This window comes from Oncorhynchus mykiss, chromosome 21 (assembly GCF_057628025.1).
Source record: "Oncorhynchus mykiss isolate SJ-2025 chromosome 21, ASM5762802v1, whole genome shotgun sequence".
Lineage (NCBI taxonomy): Eukaryota > Metazoa > Chordata > Actinopteri > Salmoniformes > Salmonidae > Oncorhynchus > Oncorhynchus mykiss.
Genome location: NC_143042.1, coordinates 57337025 through 57362389, shown reverse-complemented (window position 1 = coordinate 57362389; position 25365 = coordinate 57337025). Strand labels below are relative to the sequence as shown.

General features: G+C 50.5%; 1 protein-coding gene across 1 annotated transcript in view; it reads left to right on the top strand.

Moving 5' to 3' along the window:
• cyp17a2 (cytochrome P450, family 17, subfamily A, polypeptide 2) overlaps positions 1–25154 on the top strand; it is a 45573-nt gene extending 20419 nt beyond the window's left edge. Inside the window, exons 9-10 of the mRNA XM_036958440.2 lie at positions 23986–24089; positions 24327–25154. Of these exons, the coding sequence (XP_036814335.2) occupies positions 23986–24089; positions 24327–24625 (403 nt within the window). The 3' untranslated portion in view covers positions 24626–25154. The remainder of the gene's footprint in view (positions 1–23985; positions 24090–24326) is intronic.
• Positions 25155–25365: the final 211 nt, after the last annotated feature.

Sequence of the window (25365 nt, the reverse complement as noted above, 5' to 3'; positions counted from 1 at the left end):
TCCCATCCCTCACACCGCCCTGACAAACAGCAGGTAACTAACACACCTGACCTACCTCACCTGTTATAGTCCCTTGCCTCACTCCGCCCTGACTCACAGTAGGTAACTAACACACCTGACCTACCTCAACTGTTATAGTCCCATCCCTTCTGACTCACAGCAGGTAACTAACACACCTGACATACCTCACCTGTTATAGTCCCATCCCTCACACCACCCTGACTCACAGCAGGTAACTAACACACCTGACCCACCACACCTGTTATGGTCCCCATCCCTCACACCGCCCTGACTCACAGCAGGTACCTAACATACCTGACCTACCTCACCTGCTATAGTCCCTTAAATCACACCGCCCTGACTCACAGCAGGTAACTAACACACCTGACCTACCTCATCTGTTATAGTCCCTTGCCTCACTCCGCCCTGACTCACAGTAGGTAACTAACACACCTGACCTACCTCAACTGTTATAGTCCCATCCCTTCTGACTCACAGCAGGTAACTAACACACCTGACCTACCTCACCTGTTATAGTCCCCATCCCTTCTGACTCACAGCAGGTAACTAACACACCTGACCTACCTCACCTGTTATATTCCCATCCCTCGCACCGCCCTGACTCAAAGCAGGTAACTAACACAACTGACCTACCTCACCTGTTATAGTCCCATCCCTCACAGCACCCTGACTCACAACAGAAAACTAACACACCTGACCTACCTAACCTGTTATAGTCCCATCCCTCGTACCGCCCTGACTCAAAGCAGGTAACTAACACACCTGACCTACCTCACCTGTTATAGTCCCATCCCTCACAGCACCCTGAATCACAACAGAAAACTAACACACCTGACCTACCTCACCTGTTATAGTCCCATCCCTCACACCGCCCTGACTCACAGCAGGTAACTAACACACCTGACATACCTCACCTGTTATAGTCCCATCCCTCACACCACCCTGACTCACAGCAGGTAACTAACACACCTGACATACCTCACCTGTTATAGTCCCATCCCTCACACCACCCTGACAAACAGCAGGTAACTAACACACCTGACCTACCTCACCTGTTATAGTCCCTTGCCTCACTCTGCCCTGACTCACAGTAGGTAACTAACACACCTGACCTACCTCAACTGTTATAGTCCCATCCCTTCTGACTCACAGCAGGTAACTAACACACCTGACCTACCTCACCTGTTATAGTCCCCATCCCTTCTGACTCACAGCAGGTAACTAACACACCTGACCTACCTCACCTGTTTTAGTCCCATCCCTCACAGCACCCTGACTCACAACAGAAAATTAACACACCTGACCTACCTAACCTGTTATAGTCCCATCCCTCGCACCGCCCTGACTCACAGCAGGTAACTAACACACCTGACCTACCTCACCTGTTATAGTCCCCATCCCTTCTGACTCACAGCAGGTAACTAAGACACCTGACCTACCTCACCTGTTTAGTCCCATCCCTCGCACCGCCCTGACTCAAAGCAGGTAACTAACACACCTGACCTACCTCACCTATTATAGTCCCATCCCTCACAGCACCCTGAATCACAACAGAAAACTAACACACCTGACCTACCTCACCTGTTATAGTCCCATCCCTCACACCGCCCTGACTCACAGCAGGTAACTAACACACCTGACATACCTCACCTGTTATAGTCCCATCCCTCACACCACCCTGACTCACAGCAGGTAACTAACACACCTGACCCACCACACCTGTTATGGTCCCCATCCCTCACACCGCCCTGACTCACAGCAGGTACCTAACATACCTGACCTACCTCACCTGCTATAGTCCCTTAAATCACACCGCCCTGACTCACAGCAGGTAACTAACACACCTGACCTACCTCACCTGTTATAGTCCCTTGCCTCACTCCGCCCTGACTCACAGTAGGTAACTAACACACCTGACCTACCTCAACTGTTATAGTCCCATCCCTTCTGACTCACAGCAGGTAACTAACACACCTGACCTACCTCACCTGTTATAGTCCCCATCCCTTCTGACTCACAGCAGGTAACTAACACACCTGACCTACCTCACCTGTTATAGTCCCATCCCTCGCACCGCCCTGACTCAAAGCAGGTAACTAACACACCTGACCTACCTCACCTGTTATAGTCCCATCCCTCACAGCACCCTGACTCACAACAGAAAACTAACACACCTGACCTACCTAACCTGTTATAGTCCTATCCCTCGTACCGCCCTGACTCAAAGCAGGTAACTAACACACCTGACCTACCTCACCTGTTATAGTCCCATCCCTCACAGCACCCTGAATCACAACAGAAAACTAACACACCTGACCTACCTCACCTGTTATAGTCCCATCCCTCACACCGCCCTGACTCACAGCAGGTAACTAACACACCTGACATACCTCACCTGTTATAGTCCCATCCCTCACACCACCCTGACTCACAGCAGGTAACTAACACACCTGACATACCTCACCTGTTATAGTCCCATCCCTCACACCGCCCTGACAAACAGCAGGTAACTAACACACCTGACCTACCTCACCTGTTATAGTCCCTTGCCTCACTCCGCCCTGACTCACAGTAGGTAACTAACACACCTGACCTACCTCAACTGTTATAGTCCCATCCCTTCTGACTCACAGCAGGTAACTAACACACCTGACCTACCTCACCTGTTATAGTCCCCATCCCTTCTGACTCACAGCAGGTAACTAACACACCTGACCTACCTCACCTGTTTTAGTCCCATCACTCGCACCGCCCTGACTCAAAGCAGGTAACTAACACACCTGACCTACCTCACCTGTTATAGTCCCATCCCTCACAGCACCCTGACTCACAACAGAAAACTAACACACCTGACCTACCTAACCTGTTATAGTCCCATCCCTCGCACCGCCCTGACTCAAAGCAGGTAAATAACACACCTGACCTACCTCACCTGTTATAGTCCCATCCCTCACAGCACCCTGAATCACAACAGAAAACTAACACACCTGACCTACCTCACCTGTTATAGTCCCATCCCTCACAGCACCCTGACTCACAACAGAAAAGTAACACACCTGACCTACCTAACCTGTTATAGTCCCATCCCTCGCACCGCCCTGACTCAAAGCAGGTAACTAACACACCTGACCTACCTCACCTGTTATAGTCCCATCCCTCACAGCACCCTGAATCACAACAGAAAACTAACACACCTGACCTACCTAACCTGTTATAGTCCCATCCCTCGCACCACCCTGACTCAAAGCAGGCAACTAACACACCTGACCTACCTCACCTGTTATAGTCCCATCCTTCACAGCACCCTGAATCACAACAGAAAACTAACACACCTGACCTACCTCACCTGTTATAGTCCCATCCCTCACACCGCCCTGACTCACAGCAGGTAACTAACACACCTGACATACCTCACCTGTTATAGTCCCATCCCTCACACCACCCTGACTCACAGCAGGTAACTAACACACCTGACATACCTCACCTGTTATAGTCCCATTCCTCACACCGCCCTGACTCAAAGCAGGTAACTAACACACCTGACCTACCTCACCTGTTATAGTCCCTTGCCTCACTCCGCCCTGACTCACAGTAGGTAACTAACACACCTGACCTACCTCAACTGTTATAGTCCCATCCCTTCTGACTCACAGCAGGTAACTAACACACCTGACCTACCTAACCTGTTATAGTCCCATCCCTCGCACCGCCCTGACTCAAAGCAGGTAACTAACACACCTGACCTACCTCACCTGTTATAGTCGCATCCCTCACACCGCATTGACTCACAGCAGGTAACTAACACACCTGACCTACCTCACCTGTTATAGTCCCCATCCCTTCTGACTCACAGCAGGTAACTAAGACACCTGACCTACCTCACCTGTTATAGTCCCATCCCTCGCACCGCCCTGACTCAAAGCAGGTAACTAACACACCTGACCTACCTCACCTATTATAGTCCCATCCCTCACAGCACCCTGAATCACAACAGAAAACTAACACACCTGACCTACCTCACCTGTTATAGTCCCATCCCTCACACCGCCCTGACTCACAGCAGGTAACTAACACACCTGACATACCTCACCTGTTATAGTCCCATCCCTCACACCACCCTGACTCACAGCAGGTAACTAACACACCTGACCCACCACACCTGTTATGGTCCCCATCCCTCACACCGCCCTGACTCACAGCAGGTACCTAACATACCTGACCTACCTCACCTGCTATAGTCCCTTAAATCACACCGCCCTGACTCACAGCAGGTAACTAACACACCTGACCTACCTCACCTGTTATAGTCCCTTGCCTCACTCCGCCCTGACTCACAGTAGGTAACTAACACACCTGACCTACCTCAACTGTTATAGTCCCATCTCTTCTGACTCACAGCAGGTAACTAACACACCTGACCTACCTCACCTGTTATAGTCCCCATCCCTTCTGACTCACAGCAGGTAACTAACACACCTGACCTACCTCACCTGTTATAGTCCCATCCCTCGCACCGCCCTGACTCAAAGCAGGTAACTAACACACCTGACCTACCTCACCTGTTATAGTCCCATCCCTCACAGCACCCTGACTCACAACAGAAAACTAACACACCTGACCTACCTAACCTGTTATAGTCCTATCCCTCGTACCGCCCTGACTCAAAGCAGGTAACTAACACACCTGACCTACCTCACCTGTTATAGTCCCATCCCTCACAGCACCCTGAATCACAACAGAAAACTAACACACCTGACCTACCTCACCTGTTATAGTCCCATCCCTCACACCGCCCTGACTCACAGCAGGTAACTAACACACCTGACATACCTCACCTGTTATAGTCCCATCCCTCACACCACCCTGACTCACAGCAGGTAACTAACACACCTGACATACCTCACCTGTTATAGTCCCATCCCTCACACCGCCCTGACAAACAGCAGGTAACTAACACACCTGACCTACCTCACCTGTTATAGTCCCTTGCCTCACTCCGCCCTGACTCACAGTAGGTAACTAACACACCTGACCTACCTCAACTGTTATAGTCCCATCCCTTCTGACTCACAGCAGGTAACTAACACACCTGACCTACCTCACCTGTTATAGTCCCCATCCCTTCTGACTCACAGCAGGTAACTAACACACCTGACCTACCTCACCTGTTTTAGTCCCATCACTCGCACCGCCCTGACTCAAAGCAGGTAACTAACACACCTGACCTACCTAACCTGTTATAGTCCCATCCCTCGCACCGCCCTGACTCAAAGCAGGTAACTAACACACCTGACCTACCTCACCTGTTATAGTCCCATCCCTCACAGCACCCTGAATCACAACAGAAAACTAACACACCTGACCTACCTCACCTGTTATAGTCCCATCCCTCACAGCACCCTGACTCACAACAGAAAAGTAACACACCTGACCTACCTAACCTGTTATAGTCCCATCCCTCGCACCGCCCTGACTCAAAGCAGGTAACTAACACACCTGACCTACCTCACCTGTTATAGTCCCATCCCTCACAGCACCCTGAATCACAACAGAAAACTAACACACCTGACCTACCTAACCTGTTATAGTCCCATCCCTCGCACCGCCCTGACTCAAAGCAGGCAACTAACACACCTGACCTACCTCACCTGTTATAGTCCCATCCTTCACAGCACCCTGAATCACAACAGAAAACTAACACACCTGACCTACCTCACCTGTTATAGTCCCATCCCTCACACCGCCCTGACTCACAGCAGGTAACTAACACACCTGACATACCTCACCTGTTATAGTCCCATCCCTCACACCACCCTGACTCACAGCAGGTAACTAACACACCTGACATACCTCACCTGTTATAGTCCCATTCCTCACACCGCCCTGACTCAAAGCAGGTAACTAACACACCTGACCTACCTCACCTGTTATAGTCCCTTGCCTCACTCCGCCCTGACTCACAGTAGGTAACTAACACACCTGACCTACCTCAACTGTTATATTCCCATCCCTTCTGACTCACAGCAGGTAACTAACACACCTGACCTACCTCACCTGTTATAGTCCCCATCCCTTCTGACTCACAGCAGGTAACTAACACACCTGACCTACCTCACCTGTTATAGTCCCCATCCCTTCTGACTCACAGCAGGTAACTAACACACCTGACCTACCTCACCTGTTATAGTCCCATCCCTCACACCACCCTGACTCACAGCAGGTAACTAACACACCTGACATACCTCACCTGTTATAGTCCCATTCCTCACACCGCCCTGACTCAAAGCAGGTAACTAACACACCTGACCTACCTCACCTGTTATAGTCCCTTGCCTCACTCCGCCCTGACTCACAGTAGGTAACTAACACACCTGACCTACCTCAACTGTTATAGTCCCATCCCTTCTGACTCACAGCAGGTAACTAACACACCTGACCTACCTCACCTGTTATAGTCCCCATCCCTTCTGACTCACAGCAGGTAACTAACACACCTGACCTACCTCACCTGTTATAGTCCCCATCCCTTCTGACTCACAACAGAAAACTAACACACCTGACCTACCTCACCTGTTATAGTCCCATCCCTCACACCGCCCTGACTCACAGCAGGTAACTAACACACCTGACATACCTCACCTGTTATAGTCCCATCCCTCACACCACCCTGACTCACAGCAGGTAACTAACACACCTGACATACCTCACCTGTTATAGTCCCATCCCTCACACCGCCCTGACAAACAGCAGGTAACTAACACACCTGACCTACCTCACCTGTTATAGTCCCTTGCCTCACTCCGCCCTGACTCACAGTAGGTAACTAACACACACACCTGACCTACCTCACCTGTTATAGTCCCCATCCCTTCTGACTCACAGCAGGTAACTAACACACCTGACCTACCTCACCTGTTTTAGTCCCATCACTCGCACCGCCCTGACTCAAAGCAGGTAACTAACACACCTGACCTACCTCACCTGTTATAGTCCCATCCCTCACAGCACCCTGACTCACAACAGAAAACTAACACACCTGACCTACCTAACCTGTTATAGTCCCATCCCTCGCACCGCCCTGACTCAAAGCAGGTAACTAACACACCTGACCTACCTCACCTGTTATAGTCGCATCCCTCACACCGCATTGACTCACAGCAGGTAACTAACACACCTGACCTACCTCACCTGTTATAGTCCCCATCCCTTCTGACTAACAGCAGGTAACTAAGACACCTGACCTACCTCACCTGTTATAGTCCCATCCCTCGCACCGCCCTGACTCAAAGCAGGTAACTAACACACCTGACCTACCTCACCTGTTATAGTCCCATCCCTCACAGCACCCTGAATCACAACAGAAAACTAACACACCTGACCTACCTCACCTGTTATAGTCCCATCCCTCACAGCACCCTGACTCACAACAGAAAACTAACACACCTGACCTACCTAACCTGTTATAGTCCCATCCCTCGCACCGCCCTGACTCAAAGCAGGTAACTAACACACCTGACCTACCTCACCTGTTATAGTCCCATCCCTCACAGCACCCTGAATCACAACAGAAAACTAACACACCTGACCTACCTCACCTGTTATAGTCCCATCCCTCACACCGCCCTGACTCACAGCAGGTAACTAACACACCTGACATACCTCACCTGTTATAGTCCCATCCCTCACACCACCCTGACTCACAGCAGGTAACTAACACACCTGACATACCTCACCTGTTATAGTCCCATTCCTCACACCGCCCTGACTCAAAGCAGGTAACTAACACACCTGACCTACCTCACCTGTTATAGTCCCTTGCCTCACTCCGCCCTGACTCACAGCAGGTAACTAACACACCTGACCTACCTCACCTGTTATAGTCCCCATCCCTTCTGACTCACAGCAGGTAACTAACACACCTGACCTACCTCACCTGTTATAGTCCCCATCCCTTCTGACTCACAACAGAAAACTAACACACCTGACCTACCTCACCTGTTATAGTCCCATCCCTCACACCGCCCTGACTCACAGCAGGTAACTAACACACCTGACATACCTCACCTGTTATAGTCCCATCCCTCACACCACCCTGACTCACAGCAGGTAACTAACACACCTGACATACCTCACCTGTTATAGTCCCATCCCTCACACCGCCCTGACAAACAGCAGGTAACTAACACACCTGACCTACCTCACCTGTTATAGTCCCTTGCCTCACTCCGCCCTGACTCACAGTAGGTAACTAACACACCTGACCTACCTCAACTGTTATAGTCCCATCCCTTCTGACTCACAGCAGGTAACTAACACACCTGACCTACCTAACCTGTTATAGTCCCATCCCTCGCACCGCCCTGACTCAAAGCAGGTAACTAACACACCTGACCTACCTCACCTGTTATAGTCCCATCCCTCACAGCACCCTGAATCACAACAGAAAACTAACACACCTGACCTACCTCACCTGTTATAGTCCCATCCCTCACAGCACCCTGACTCACAACAGAAAACTAACACACCTGACCTACCTAACCTGTTATAGTCCCATCCCTCGCACCGCCCTGACTCAAAGCAGGTAACTAACACACCTGACCTACCTCACCTGTTATAGTCCCATCCCTCACAGCACCCTGAATCACAACAGAAAACTAACACACCTGACCTACCTCACCTGTTATAGTCCCATCCCTCACACCGCCCTGACTCACAGCAGGTAACTAACACACCTGACATACCTCACCTGTTATAGTCCCATCCCTCACACCACCCTGACTCACAGCAGGTAACTAACACACCTGACCTACCTCACCTGTTATAGTCCCTTGCCTCACTCCGCCCTGACTCACAGTAGGTAACTAACACACCTGACCTACCTCAACTGTTATAGTCCCATCCCTTCTGACTCACAGCAGGTAACTAACACACCTGACCTACCTCACCTGTTATAGTCCCCATCCCTTCTGACTCACAGCAGGTAACTAACACACCTGACCTACCTCACCTGTTATAGTCCCCATCCCTTCTGACTCACAACAGAAAACTAACACACCTGACCTACCTCACCTGTTATAGTCCCATCCCTCACACCGCCCTGACTCACAGCAGGTAACTAACACACCTGACATACCTCACCTGTTATAGTCCCATCCCTCACACCACCCTGACTCACAGCAGGTAACTAACACACCTGACATACCTCACCTGTTATAGTCCCATCCCTCACACCGCCCTGACAAACAGCAGGTAACTAACACACCTGACCTACCTCACCTGTTATAGTCCCTTGCCTCACTCCGCCCTGACTCACAGTAGGTAACTAACACACCTGACCTACCTCAACTGTTATAGTCCCATCCCTTCTGACTCACAGCAGGTAACTAACACACCTGACCTACCTCATCTGTTATAGTCCCCATCCCTTCTGACTCACAGCAGGTAACTAACACACCTGACCTACCTCACCTGTTTTAGTCCCATCACTCGCACCGCCCTGACTCAAAGCAGGTAACTAACACACCTGACCTACCTCACCTGTTATAGTCCCATCCCTCACAGCACCCTGACTCACAACAGAAAACTAACACACCTGACCTACCTAACCTGTTATAGTCCCATCCCTCGCACCGCCCTGACTCAAAGCAGGTAACTAACACACCTGACCTACCTCACCTGTTATAGTCCCATCCCTCACAGGACCCTGAATCACAACAGAAAACTAACACACCTGAACTACCTCACCTGTTATAGTCCCATCCCTCACAGCACCCTGACTCACAACAGAAAACTAACACACCTGACCTACCTAACCTGTTATAGTCCCATCCCTCGCACCGCCCTGACTCAAAGCAGGTAACTAACACACCTGACCTACCTCACCTGTTATAGTCCCATCCCTCACAGCACCCTGAATCACAACAGAAAACTAACACACCTGACCTACCTCACCTGTTATAGTCCCATCCCTCACACCGCCCTGACTCACAGCAGGTAACTAACACACCTGACATACCTCACCTGTTATAGTCCCATCCCTCACACCACCCTGACTCACAGCAGGTAACTAACACACCTGACATACCTCACCTGTTATAGTCCCATTCCTCACACCGCCCTGACTCAAAGCAGGTAACTAACACACCTGACCTACCTCACCTGTTATAGTCCCTTGCCTCACTCCGCCCTGACTCACAGTAGGTAACTAACACACCTGACCTACCTCAACTGTTATAGTCCCATCCCTTCTGACTCACAGCAGGTAACTAACACACCCGACCTACCTCACCTGTTATAGTCCCCATCCCTTCTGACTCACAGCAGGTAACTAACACACCTGACCTACCTAACCTGTTATAGTCCCATCCCTCGCACCGCCCTGACTCAAAGCAGGTAACTAACACACCTGACCTACCTCACCTGTTATAGTCCCATCCCTCACAGCACCCTGAATCACAACAGAAAACTAACACACCTGACCTACCTCACCTGTTATAGTCCCATCCCTCGCACCGCCCTGACTCAAAGCAGGTAACTAACACACCTGACCTACCTCACCTGTTATAGTCCCATCCCTCACAGCACCCTGACTCACAACAGAAAACTAACACACCTGACCTACCTAACCTGTTATAGTCCCATCCCTCGCACCGCCCTGACTCAAAGCAGGTAACTAACACACCTGACCTACCTCGCCTGTTATAGTCCCATCCCTCACAGCACCCTGAATCACAACAGAAAACTAACACACCTGACCTACCTCACCTGTTATAGTCCCATCCCTCACACCGCCCTGACTCACAGCAGGTAATTAACACACCTGACCTACCTCACCTGTTATAGTCCCATCCCTCACACCGCCCTGACTCACAGCAGGTAACTAACACACCTGACATACCTCACCTGTTATAGTCCCATCCCTCACACCGCCCTGACTCACAGCAGGTAACTAACACACCTGACATACCTCACCTGTTATAGTCCCATCCCTCACAACGCCCTGACTCACAGCAGGTAACAAACACACCTGACCTACCTCACCTGTTATAGTCCCTTGCCTCACTCCGCCCTGACTCACAGTAGGTAACTAACACACCTGACCTACCTCACCTGTTATAGTCCCTTGCCTCACTCCGCCCTGACTCACAGTAGGTAACTAACACACCTGACCTACCTCAACTGTTATAGTCCCATCCCTTCTGACTCACAGCAGGTAACTAACACACCTGACCTACCTCACCTGTTATAGTCCCCATCCCTTCTGACTCACAGCAGGTAACTAACACACCTGACCTACCTCACCTGTTATAGTCCCATCCCTCGCACCACCCTGACTCAAAGCAGGTAACTAACACACCTGACCTACCTCACCTGTTATAGTCCCATCCCTCACAGCACCCTGACTCACAACAGAAAACTAACACACCTGACCTACCAAACCTGTTATAGTCCCATCCCTCGCACCGCCCTGACTAAAAGCAGGTAACTAACACACCTGACCTACCTCACCTGTTATAGTCCCATCCCTCACAGCACCCTGAATCACAACAGAAAACTAACACACCTGACCTACCTAACCTGTTATAGTCCCATCCCTCGCACCGCCCTGACTCAAAGCAGGTAACTAACACACCTGACCTACCTCACCTGTTATAGTCCCATCCCTCACAGCACCCTGAATCACAACAGAAAACTAACACACCTGACCTACCTCACCTGTTATAGTCCCATCCCTCACAGCACCCTGACTCACAACAGAAAACTAACACACCTGACCTACCTAACCTGTTATAGTCCCATCCCTCGCACCGCCCTGACTCAAAGCAGGTAACTAACACACCTGACCTACCTCACCTGTTATAGTCCCATCCCTCACAGCACCCTGAATCACAACAGAAAACTAACACACCTGACCTACCTCACCTGTTATAGTCCCATCCCTCACACCGCCCTGACTCACAGCAGGTAACTAACACACCTGACATACCTCACCTGTTATAGTCCCATCCCTCACACCACCCTGACTCACAGCAGGTAACTAACACACCTGACATACCTCACCTGTTATAGTCCCATTCCTCACACCGCCCTGACTCAAAGCAGGTAACTAACACACCTGACCTACCTCACCTGTTATAGTCCCTTGCCTCACTCCGCCCTGACTCACAGTAGGTAACTAACACACCTGACCTACCTCAACTGTTATAGTCCCATCCCTTCTGACTCACAGCAGGTAACTAACACACCTGACCTACCTCACCTGTTATAGTCCCCATCCCTTCTGACTCACAGCAGGTAACTAACACACCTGACCTACCTAACCTGTTATAGTCCCATCCCTCGCACCGCCCTGACTCAAAGCAGGTAACTAACACACCTGACCTACCTCACCTGTTATAGTCCCATCCCTCACAGCACCCTGAATCACAACAGAAAACTAACACACCTGACCTACCTCACCTGTTATAGTCCCATCCCTCGCACCGCCCTGACTCAAAGCAGGTAACTAACACACCTGACCTACCTCGCCTGTTATAGTCCCATCCCTCACAGCACCCTGAATCACAACAGAAAACTAACACACCTGACCTACCTCACCTGTTATAGTCCCATCCCTCACATCGCCCTGACTCACAGCAGGTAATTAACACACCTGACCTACCTCACCTGTTATAGTCCCATCCCTCACACTGCCCTGACTCACAGCAGGTAACTAACACACCTGACATACCTCACCTGTTATAGTCCCATCCCTCACACCACCCTGACTCACAGCAGGTAACTAACACACCTGACATACCTCACCTGTTATAGTCCCATCCCTCACAACGCCCTGACTCACAGCAGGTAACTAACACACCTGACCTACCTCACCTGTTATAGTCCCATCCCTCACAGCACCCTGACTCACAACAGAAAACTAACACACCTGACCTACCTAACCTGTTATAGTCCCATCCCTCGCACCGCCCTGACTCAAAGCAGGTAACTAACACACCTGACCTACCTCACCTGTTATAGTCCCATCCCTCACAGCACCCTGAATCACAACAGAAAACTAACACACCTGACCTACCTCACCTGTTATAGTCCCATCCCTCACACCGCCCTGACTCACAGCAGGTAACTAACACACCTGACATACCTCACCTGTTATAGTCCCATCCCTCACACCACCCTGACTCACAGCAGGTAACTAACACACCTGACATACCTCACCTGTTATAGTCCCATTCCTCACACCGCCCTGACTCAAAGCAGGTAACTAACACACCTGACCTACCTCACCTGTTATAGTCCCTTGCCTCACTCCGCCCTGACTCACAGTAGGTAACTAACACACCTGACCTACCTCAACTGTTATAGTCCCATCCCTTCTGACTCACAGCAGGTAACTAACACACCCGACCTACCTCACCTGTTATAGTCCCCATCCCTTCTGACTCACAGCAGGTAACTAACACACCTGACCTACCTAACCTGTTATAGTCCCATCCCTCGCACCGCCCTGACTCAAAGCAGGTAACTAACACACCTGACCTACCTCACCTGTTATAGTCCCATCCCTCACAGCACCCTGAATCACAACAGAAAACTAACACACCTGACCTACCTCACCTGTTATAGTCCCATCCCTCGCACCGCCCTGACTCAAAGCAGGTAACTAACACACCTGACCTACCTCACCTGTTATAGTCCCATCCCTCACAGCACCCTGACTCACAACAGAAAACTAACACACCTGACCTACCTAACCTGTTATAGTCCCATCCCTCGCACCGCCCTGACTCAAAGCAGGTAACTAACACACCTGACCTACCTCGCCTGTTATAGTCCCATCCCTCACAGCACCCTGAATCACAACAGAAAACTAACACACCTGACCTACCTCACCTGTTATAGTCCCATCCCTCACACCGCCCTGACTCACAGCAGGTAATTAACACACCTGACCTACCTCACCTGTTATAGTCCCATCCCTCACACCGCCCTGACTCACAGCAGGTAACTAACACACCTGACATACCTCACCTGTTATAGTCCCATCCCTCACACCGCCCTGACTCACAGCAGGTAACTAACACACCTGACATACCTCACCTGTTATAGTCCCATCCCTCACAACGCCCTGACTCACAGCAGGTAACAAACACACCTGACCTACCTCACCTGTTATAGTCCCTTGCCTCACTCCGCCCTGACTCACAGTAGGTAACTAACACACCTGACCTACCTCACCTGTTATAGTCCCTTGCCTCACTCCGCCCTGACTCACAGTAGGTAACTAACACACCTGACCTACCTCAACTGTTATAGTCCCATCCCTTCTGACTCACAGCAGGTAACTAACACACCTGACCAACCTCACCTGTTATAGTCCCCATCCCTTCTGACTCACAGCAGGTAACTAACACACCTGACCTACCTCACCTGTTATAGTCCCATCCCTCGCACCACCCTGACTCAAAGCAGGTAACTAACACACCTGACCTACCTCACCTGTTATAGTCCCATCCCTCACAGCACCCTGACTCACAACAGAAAACTAACACACCTGACCTACCAAACCTGTTATAGTCCCATCCCTCGCACCGCCCTGACTAAAAGCAGGTAACTAACACACCTGACCTACCTCACCTGTTATAGTCCCATCCCTCACAGCACCCTGAATCACAACAGAAAACTAACACACCTGACCTACCTAACCTGTTATAGTCCCATCCCTCGCACCGCCCTGACTCAAAGCAGGTAACTAACACACCTGACCTACCTCACCTGTTATAGTCCCATCCCTCACAGCACCCTGAATCACAACAGAAAACTAACACACCTGACCTACCTCACCTGTTATAGTCCCATCCCTCACAGCACCCTGACTCACAACAGAAAACTAACACACCTGACCTACCTAACCTGTTATAGTCCCATCCCTCGCACCGCCCTGACTCAAAGCAGGTAACTAACACACCTGACCTACCTCACCTGTTATAGTCCCATCCCTCACAGCACCCTGAATCACAACAGAAAACTAACACACCTGACCTACCTCACCTGTTATAGTCCCATCCCTCACACCGCCCTGACTCACAGCAGGTAACTAACACACCTGACATACCTCACCTGTTATAGTCCCATCCCTCACACCACCCTGACTCACAGCAGGTAACTAACACACCTGACATACCTCACCTGTTATAGTCCCATTCCTCACACCGCCCTGACTCAAAGCAGGTAACTAACACACCTGACCTACCTCACCTGTTATAGTCCCTTGCCTCACTCCGCCCTGACTCACAGTAGGTAACTAACACACCTGACCTACCTCAACTGTTATAGTCCCATCCCTTCTGACTCACAGCAGGTAACTAACACACCTGACCTACCTCACCTGTTATAGTCCCCATCCCTTCTGACTCACAGCAGGTAACTAACACACCTGACCTACCTAACCTGTTATAGTCCCATCCCTCGCACCGCCCTGACTCAAAGCAGGTAACTAACACACCTGACCTACCTCACCTGTTATAGTCCCATCCCTCACAGCACCCTGAATCACAACAGAAAACTAACACACCTGACCTACCTCACCTGTTATAGTCCCATCCCTCGCACCGCCCTGACTCAAAGCAGGTAACTAACACACCTGACCTACCTCGCCTGTTATAGTCCCATCCCTCACAGCACCCTGAATCACAACAGAAAACTAACACACCTGACCTACCTCACCTGTTATAGTCCCATCCCTCACACCGCCCTGACTCACAGCAGGTAATTAACACACCTGACCTACCTCACCTGTTATAGTCCCATCCCTCACACTGCCCTGACTCACAGCAGGTAACTAACACACCTGACATACCTCACCTGTTATAGTCCCATCCCTCACACCACCCTGACTCACAGCAGGTAACTAACACACCTGACATACCTCACCTGTTATAGTCCCATCCCTCACAACGCCCTGACTCACAGCAGGTAACTAACACACCTGACCTACCTCACCTGTTATAGTCCCTTGCCTCACTCCGCCCTGACTCACAGTAGGTAACTAACACACCTGACCTACCTCACCTGTTATAGTCCCTTGCCTCACTCCGCCCTGACTCACAGTAGGTAACTAACACACCTGACCTACCTCAACTGTTATAGTCCCATCCTTTCTGACTCACAGCAGGTAACTAACACACCTGACCTACCTCACCTGTTATAGTCCCCATCCCTTCTGACTCACAGCAGGTAACTAACACACCTGACCTACCTCACCTGTTATAGTTCCATCCCTCGCACCACCCTGACTCAAAGCAGGTAACTAACACACCTGACCTACCTCACCTGTTATAGTCCCATCCCTCACAGCACCCTGAATCACAACAGAAAACTAACACACCTGACCTACCTCACCTGTTATAGTCCCATCCCTCGCACCGCCCTGACTCAAAGCAGGTAACTAACACACCTGACCTACCTCACCTGTTATAGTCCCATCCCTCACAGCACCCTGACTCACAACAGAAAACTAACACACCTGACCTACCTAACCTGTTATAGTCCCATCCCTCACACCGCCCTGACTCAAAGCAGGTAACTAACACACCTGACCTACCTCGCCTGTTATAGTCCCATCCCTCACAGCACCCTGAATCACAACAGAAAACTAACACACCTGACCTACCTCACCTGTTATAGTCCCATCCCTCACACCGCCCTGACTCACAGCAGGTAATTAACACACCTGACCTACCTCACCTGTTATAGTCCCATCCCTCACACCGCCCTGACTCACAGCAGGTAACTAACACACCTGACATACCTCACCTGTTATCGTCCCATCCCTCACACCACCCTGACTCACAGCAGGTAACTAACACACCTGACATACCTCACCTGTTATAGTCCCATCCCTCACAACGCCCTGACTCACAGCAGGTAACTAACACACCTGACCTACCTCACCTGTTATAGTCCCTTGCCTCACTCCGCCCTGACTCACAGTAGGTAACTAACACACCTGACCTACCTCACCTGTTATAGTCCCTTGCCTCACTCCGCCCTGACTCACAGTAGGTAACTAACACACCTGACCTACCTCAACTGTTATAGTCCCATCCCTTCTGACTCACAGCAGGTAACTAACACACCTGACCTACCTCACCTGTTATAGTCCCCATCCCTTCTGACTCACAGCAGGTAACTAACACACCTGACCTACCTCACCTGTTATAGTCCCATCCCTCGCACCACCCTGACTCAAAGCAGGTAACTAACACACCTGACCTACCTCACCTGTTATAGTCCCATCCCTCACAGCACCCTGACTCACAACAGAAAACTAACACACCTGACCTACCAAACCTGTTATAGTCCCATCCCTCGCACCGCCCTGACTAAAAGCAGGTAACTAACACACCTGACCTACCTCACCTGTTATAGTCCCATCCCTCACAGCACCCTGAATCACAACAGAAAACTAACACACCTGACCTACCTAACCTGTTATAGTCCCATCCCTCGCACCGCCCTGACTCAAAGCAGGTAACTAACACACCTGACCTACCTCACCTGTTATAGTCCCATCCCTCACAGCACCCTGAATCACAACAGAAAACTAACACACCTGACCTACCTCACCTGTTATAGTCCCATCCCTCACAGCACCCTGACTCACAACAGAAAACTAACACACCTGACCTACCTAACCTGTTATAGTCCCATCCCTCGCACCGCCCTGACTCAAAGCAGGTAACTAACACACCTGACCTACCTCACCTGTTATAGTCCCATCCCTCACAGCACCCTGAATCACAACAGAAAACTAACACACCTGACCTACCTCACCTGTTATAGTCCCATCCCTCACACCGCCCTGACTCACAGCAGGTAACTAACACACCTGACATACCTCACCTGTTATAGTCCCATCCCTCACACCACCCTGACTCACAGCAGGTAACTAACACACCTGACATACCTCACCTGTTATAGTCCCATTCCTCACACCGCCCTGACTCAAAGCAGGTAACTAACACACCTGACCTACCTCACCTGTTATAGTCCCTTGCCTCACTCCGCCCTGACTCACAGTAGGTAACTAACACACCTGACCTACCTCAACTGTTATAGTCCCATCCCTTCTGACTCACAGCAGGTAACTAACACACCTGACCTACCTCACCTGTTATAGTCCCCATCCCTTCTGACTCACAGCAGGTAACTAACACACCTGACCTACCTAACCTGTTATAGTCCCATCCCTCGCACCGCCCTGACTCAAAGCAGGTAACTAACACACCTGACCTACCTCACCTGTTATAGTCCCATCCCTCACAGCACCCTGAATCACAACAGAAAACTAACACACCTGACCTACCTCACCTGTTATAGTCCCATCCCTCGCACCGCCCTGACTCAAAGCAGGTAACTAACACACCTGACCTACCTCGCCTGTTATAGTCCCATCCCTCACAGCACCCTGAATCACAACAGAAAACTAACACACCTGACCTACCTCACCTGTTATAGTCCCATCCCTCACACCGCCCTGACTCACAGCAGGTAATTAACACACCTGACCTACCTCACCTGTTATAGTCCCATCCCTCACACTGCCCTGACTCACAGCAGGTAACTAACACACCTGACATACCTCACCTGTTATAGTCCCATCCCTCACACCACCCTGACTCACAGCAGGTAACTAACACACCTGACATACCTCACCTGTTATAGTCCCATCCCTCACAACGCCCTGACTCACAGCAGGTAACTAACACACCTGACCTACCTCACCTGTTATAGTCCCTTGCCTCACTCCGCCCTGACTCACAGTAGGTAACTAACACACCTGACCTACCTCACCTGTTATAGTCCCTTGCCTCACTCCGCCCTGACTCACAGTAGGTAACTAACACACCTGACCTACCTCAACTGTTATAGTCCCATCCCTTCTGACTCACAGCAGGTAACTAACACACCTGACCTACCTCACCTGTTATAGTCCCCATCCCTTCTGACTCACAGCAGGTAACTAACACACCTGACCTACCTCACCTGTTATAGTTCCATCCCTCGCACCACCCTGACTCAAAGCAGGTAACTAACACACCTGACCTACCTCACCTGTTATAGTCCCATCCCTCACAGCACCCTGACTCACAACAGAAAACTAACACACCTGACCTACCAAACCTGTTATAGTCCCATCCCTCGCACCGCCCTGACTAAAAGCAGGTAACTAACACACCTGACCTACCTCACCTGTTATAGTCCCATCCCTCACAGCACCCTGAATCACAACAGAAAACTAACACATCTGACATACCTCACCTGTTATAGTCCCATCCCTCACACCACCCTGACTCACAGCAGGTAACTAACACACCTGACATACCTCACCTGTTATAGTCCCATCCCTCACACCGCCCTGACTCACAGCAGGTAACTAACACACCTGACCTACCTCACCTGTTATAGTCCCATCCCTTCTGACTCACAGCAGGTAACTAACACACCTGACCTACCTCACCTGTTATAGTCCCCATCCCTCACACCGCCCTGACTCACAGTAGGTAACTAACACACCTGACCTACCTCACACCGCCCTGACTCACAGTAGCTAATTAACACAACTGACCCACCTCACCTGTTATAGTCCCATCCCTCACACCGCCCTGACTCACAGCAAGTAACTAACACACCTGAACTATCTCACCTGTTATAGTCCCCATCCCTCACACCGCCCTGACTCACAGCAGGTAACTAACACACCTGACCTACCTCACCTGTCATAGTCCCATCGCTTCTGACTCACAGCAGGAACCTAACACACCTGACCTACCTCACCTGCTATAGTCCCGTAAATCACACCGCCCTGACTCACAGCAGGTAACTAACACACCTGACCTACCTCACCTATTATAGTCCCTTTCCTCACTCCGCCCTGACTCACAGTAGGTAACTAACACACCTGACCTACCTCAACTGTTATAGTCCCATCCCTTCTGACTCACAGCAGGTAACTAACACACCTGACCTACCTCACCTGTTATAGTCCCCATCCCTTCTGACTCACAGCAGGTAACTAACACACCTGACCTACCTCACCTGTTATAGTCCCATCCCTCGCACCGCCCTGACTCAAAGCAGGTAACTAACACACCTGACCTACCTCACCTGTTATAGTCCCATCCCTCACACCACCCTGACTCACAGCAGGTAACTAACACACCTGACCCACCACACCTGTTATGGTCCCCATCCCTCAAACCGCCCTGACTCACAGCAGGTACCTAACATACCTGACCTTCCACACCGGCTATAGTCCCGTCAATCACACCGCCCTGACTCACAGCAGGTAACTAACACACCTGACCTACCTCACCTATTATAGTCCCTTGCCTCACTCCGCCCTGACTCAACTGTTATAGTCCCATCCCTTCTGACTCACAGCAGGTAACTAACACACCTGACCTACCTCACCTGTTATAGTCCCCATCCCTTCTGACTCACAGCAGGCAACTAACACACCTAACCTACCTCACCTGTTATAGTCCCATCCCTCGCACCGCCCTGACTCAAAGCAGGTAACTAACACAACTGACCTACCTCACCTGTTATAGTCCCATCCCTCACAGCACCCTGACTCACAAAAGAAAACTAACACACCTGACATACCTCACCTGTTATAGTCCCATCCCTCACACTGCCCTGACTCACAGTAGGTAACTAACACACCTCACCTACCTCACCTGTTATAGTCCCATCCCTCACACCGCCCTGACTCACAGCAGGTAACTAACACACCTGACCTACCTCACCTGTTATAGTCCCATCCCTTCTGACTCACAGCAGGTAACTAACACACCTGACCTACCTCACCTGTTATAGTCGCATCCCTCACACCGCATTGACTCACAGCAGGTAACTAACACACCTGACCTACCTCACCTGTTATAGTCCATCCCTCACACCGCCCTGACTCACAGCAGGTAACTAACACACCTGACCTACCTCACCTGTTATAGTCCCATTCCTTCTGACTCACAACAGGTAACTAACACACCTGACCTACCTCACCTGTTATAGTCCCCATCCCTCACACCACCCTGACTCACAGTAGGTAACTAACACACCTGACCTACCTCACACCGCCCTGACTCACAGTAGATAATTAACACAACTGACCCACCTCACCTGTTATAGTTCCATCCCTCACACTGCCCTGACTCACAGCAAGTAACTAACACACCTGAACTATCTCACCTGTTATAGTCCCCATCCCTCACACCGCCTTGACTCACAGCAGGTAACTAACACACCTGACCTACCTCACCTGTCATAGTCCCATCCCTTCTGACTCACAGCAGGAACCTAACACACCTGAACTACCTCACCTGTTATAGTCCCCATCCCTCACACCGCCCTGACTCACAGTATGTAACTAACACACCTGACCTACCTCACCTGTTATAGTCTCCATCCCTCACACCGCCCTGACTCACAGCAGGTAACTAACACACCTGAACTACCTCACCTATTATAGTCCCATCCCTTCTGACTCACAGCAGGAACCTAACACACCTGACCTAGCTTACCTGTATAGTCCCATCCCTCACACCGCCCTGACTGACAGTAGGTAACTAACACACCGGACCTACCTCACCTGTTATAGTCCCATCCCTCATACCACCCTGACTCACAGCAGGTAACTAACACACCTGACCTACCTCACCTGTTATCGTCCCATCCCTTCTGACTCACAGCAGGTACCTAACATACCTGACCTACCTCACCTGTTATGGTCCCCATCCCTCACACCGAACTGACTCACAGTAGGTAACTAACACACCTGACCTACCTCAACTGTTATAGTCCCCATCCCTTCTGACTCACAGCAGGTACCTAACACACCTGACCTACCTCACCTGTTATAGTCCCATCCCTTCTGAATCACAGCAGGTAACTAACACACCTGACCTACCTCACCTGTTATAGTCCCCATGCCTTCTGACTCACAGCAGGTAACTAACACACCTGACCTACCTCACCTGTTATAGTCCCATCCCTTACACCGCCCTGACTCACAGCAGGTAACTAACACACATGACCTACCTCACCTGTTATAGTCCCCATCCCTCACACCGCCCTGACTCACAGCAGGTAACTAACACACATGACCTACCTCACCTGTTATAGTCCCATCCCTTCTGACTCACTGCAGGAACCTAACACACCTGACCTAGCTTACCTGTATAGTCCCATCTCTCACACCGCCCTGACTCACAGTAGGTAACTAACACACCGGACCTACCTCACCTGTTATAGTCCCATCCATCACACCGCCCTGACTCACAGCAAGTAACTAACACACCTGACCTACCTCACCTGTTATAGTCCCATCCCTTCTGACTCACAGCAGGTAACTAACACCTAACCCTAACCCTACAGCATAATACAGCACACTGCAGCATACTACAGCACACTACAGCACACTACAGCACACTACAGCAAACTACCGCATACTACAGAATACTAAAGCACACTACAGCATACTACAGCATACTGCAGCACACTACAGCACACTACAGTATACTACAGTACACTACAGCACACTACAGCACACTACAGGATACTACAGCATACTACAGCATACTGCAGCACACTACAGCACACTACATTACACTACAGCACACTACAGCACACTACAGCACACTACAGCGTACTACAGCACACTACAGCATACTACAGCGTACTACAGCACACTACAGCATACTACAGCGTACTACAGCACACTACAGCATACTACAGCATACTACAGCATACTACAGCACACTACATCATACTACAGCACACTACAGCACACTACAGCATACTACATCACACTACAGCATACTACAGCATACTACAGCACACTACAGCATACTACAGCACACTACAGCACACTACAGCATACTACAGCGTACTATAGCACACTACAGCATACTACAGCATACTACAGCGTACTACAGCACACTACAGCATACTACAGCATACTACAGCATACTACAGCACACTACAGCATACTACAGCGTACTACAGCACACTACAGGATACTACAGCGTACTACAGCACACTACAGCATACTACAGCATACTACAGCACACTACAGCGTACTACAGCACACTACAGCACACTACAGCATACTACAGCATACTACAGCACACTACAGCACACTACAGCATACTACAGCATACTACAGCACACTACAGCATACTACAGCATACTACAGCACACTACAGCATACTACAGCATACTACAGCACACTACAGCACACTACAGCATACTACAGCATACTACAGCGTACTACAGCGTACTACAGCACACTACAGCATACTACAGCATACTACAGCATACTACAGCGTACTACAGCACACTACAGCACACTACAGCACACTACAGCATACTACAGCATACTACAGCACACTACAGCACACTACAGCACACTACAGCATACTACAGCACACTACAGCACACTATAGCATACTACAGCATACTACAGCACACTACAGCACACTACAGCATACTACAGCATACTACAGCACACTACAGCACACTACAGCACACTACAGCACACTACAGCATACTACAGCATACTACAGCACACTACAGCATACTACAGCACACTACAGCACACTACAGCACACTACAGCATACTACAGCACACTACAGCATACTACAGCGTACTACAGCGTACTACAGCATACTACAGCATACTACAGCGTACTACAGCGTACTACAGCACACTACAGCATACTACAGCACACTACAGCATACTACAGCGTACTACAGCGTACTAAAGCGATCTAAAGCATACTACATTTTCAAACTATCACATACTATAAAACGTATATTTTCGCATACCCAAAATGCCTATTATGTAGAGTTCAAGTACAGGTTTTTGGACATGGCCAGTCTCTCTTTCCTCCCCAGTATCGGCGGTCATTCCATCTGTAAGGGAAGCCGTGTACTGGTGAACATGTGGGCCATACACCACGACCCGGAACACTGGGACCAGCCAGAGGACTTCAGACCAGGTGAGATAGATCCTAACAGACACATGCTCACACACACGCACGCACGCACACACACGCTCACTCACACGTACACACACACACACACACACACACACCCTCACTCACGCACGCACGCACGCACACAGCCGGTCAGTCGTTTACACGCACGCACACACACACACACACACACACACACACACACACACACACACACACACACAGTTGAAAATAACACACCCATCCCTTCTCCCTCCCCAGAGCGTTTCCTAGATGACAAGGGCCTGCGCTTCACTCCTTCCTGTTTCATGCCATTTGGGGCAGGGCCTCGGGTCTGCGTGGGCGAATCACTGGCCAGGCTGGAGCTGTTCCTGTTTGTGAGTGGTCTGCTGCAGAGGTTCAGCTTCAGCCCCGCCCCTGGGGTCTCCCTACCCGACCTGGAGGGGCGCCTAGGGGTGGTGCTACAGCCACTCAGATACACCCTCACTGTTACACCTAGACCAGGCTGGGAGGGGGTGAAGGGGGAGAGGGAGGGGGAGGGGGTGTGGTGGAAGGAGTGAGAGGGAAGGGGGAAAGACTGAGGGGGAGGGACTGAGGGGGAGATACTGAGGGGGGGACTGAGAGGGAGGGGGTGTGGTGGAAGGGTTGAGAGGGAAGGGGGAAAGACTGAGGGGGAGGGGGGAGAGACTGAGATGGGGGAGACTGAGGGGGAGGGGGAGTGGTGGAAGGGTTGAGAGGGAAGGGGGAAAGACTGAGGTGGAGTGACTGAGGGGGAGATACTGAGGGGGTGGGTTAGGGGGAGTGTTGGATGGATTGAGGGGGAAGGGGGAAAGACTGGGGGGAGTGACTGAGAGGGAGGGGGTGAGATACTGAGGGGCTGAGGGGGAGGGGAGAGGGACTGAGGGGGAGGGACTGAGGGTGTGAGATACTGAGAGGCGGGGACTGAGGGTGAGAGGGGAGAGGGGAAGACTGAGGGGAGAGGGGGAGGGAGGGAAGCATGCAATGCATCTGACTCTTGGTCATTCAATGTTTTAATTCAATGTTTTAAATGTACATGTCCATAATCAAATCAATAAATGAAGATCTATCTAACCTAATGACATATGGTTCCATTTAACCATCACAGAGAGTACTGGTGGGAGTTATAGTTTAGATATTTATTATCAGGCAGACGTACAGTATATAGACAGGCTGATTTAGGACACAGACAGACACAGAGGGTTACTCCCTAATCAACAGTGATCTATAGTAACAACTGGTCTGGGAGCAGACTGTAGTAACAACACCTCTGTTAGACAAA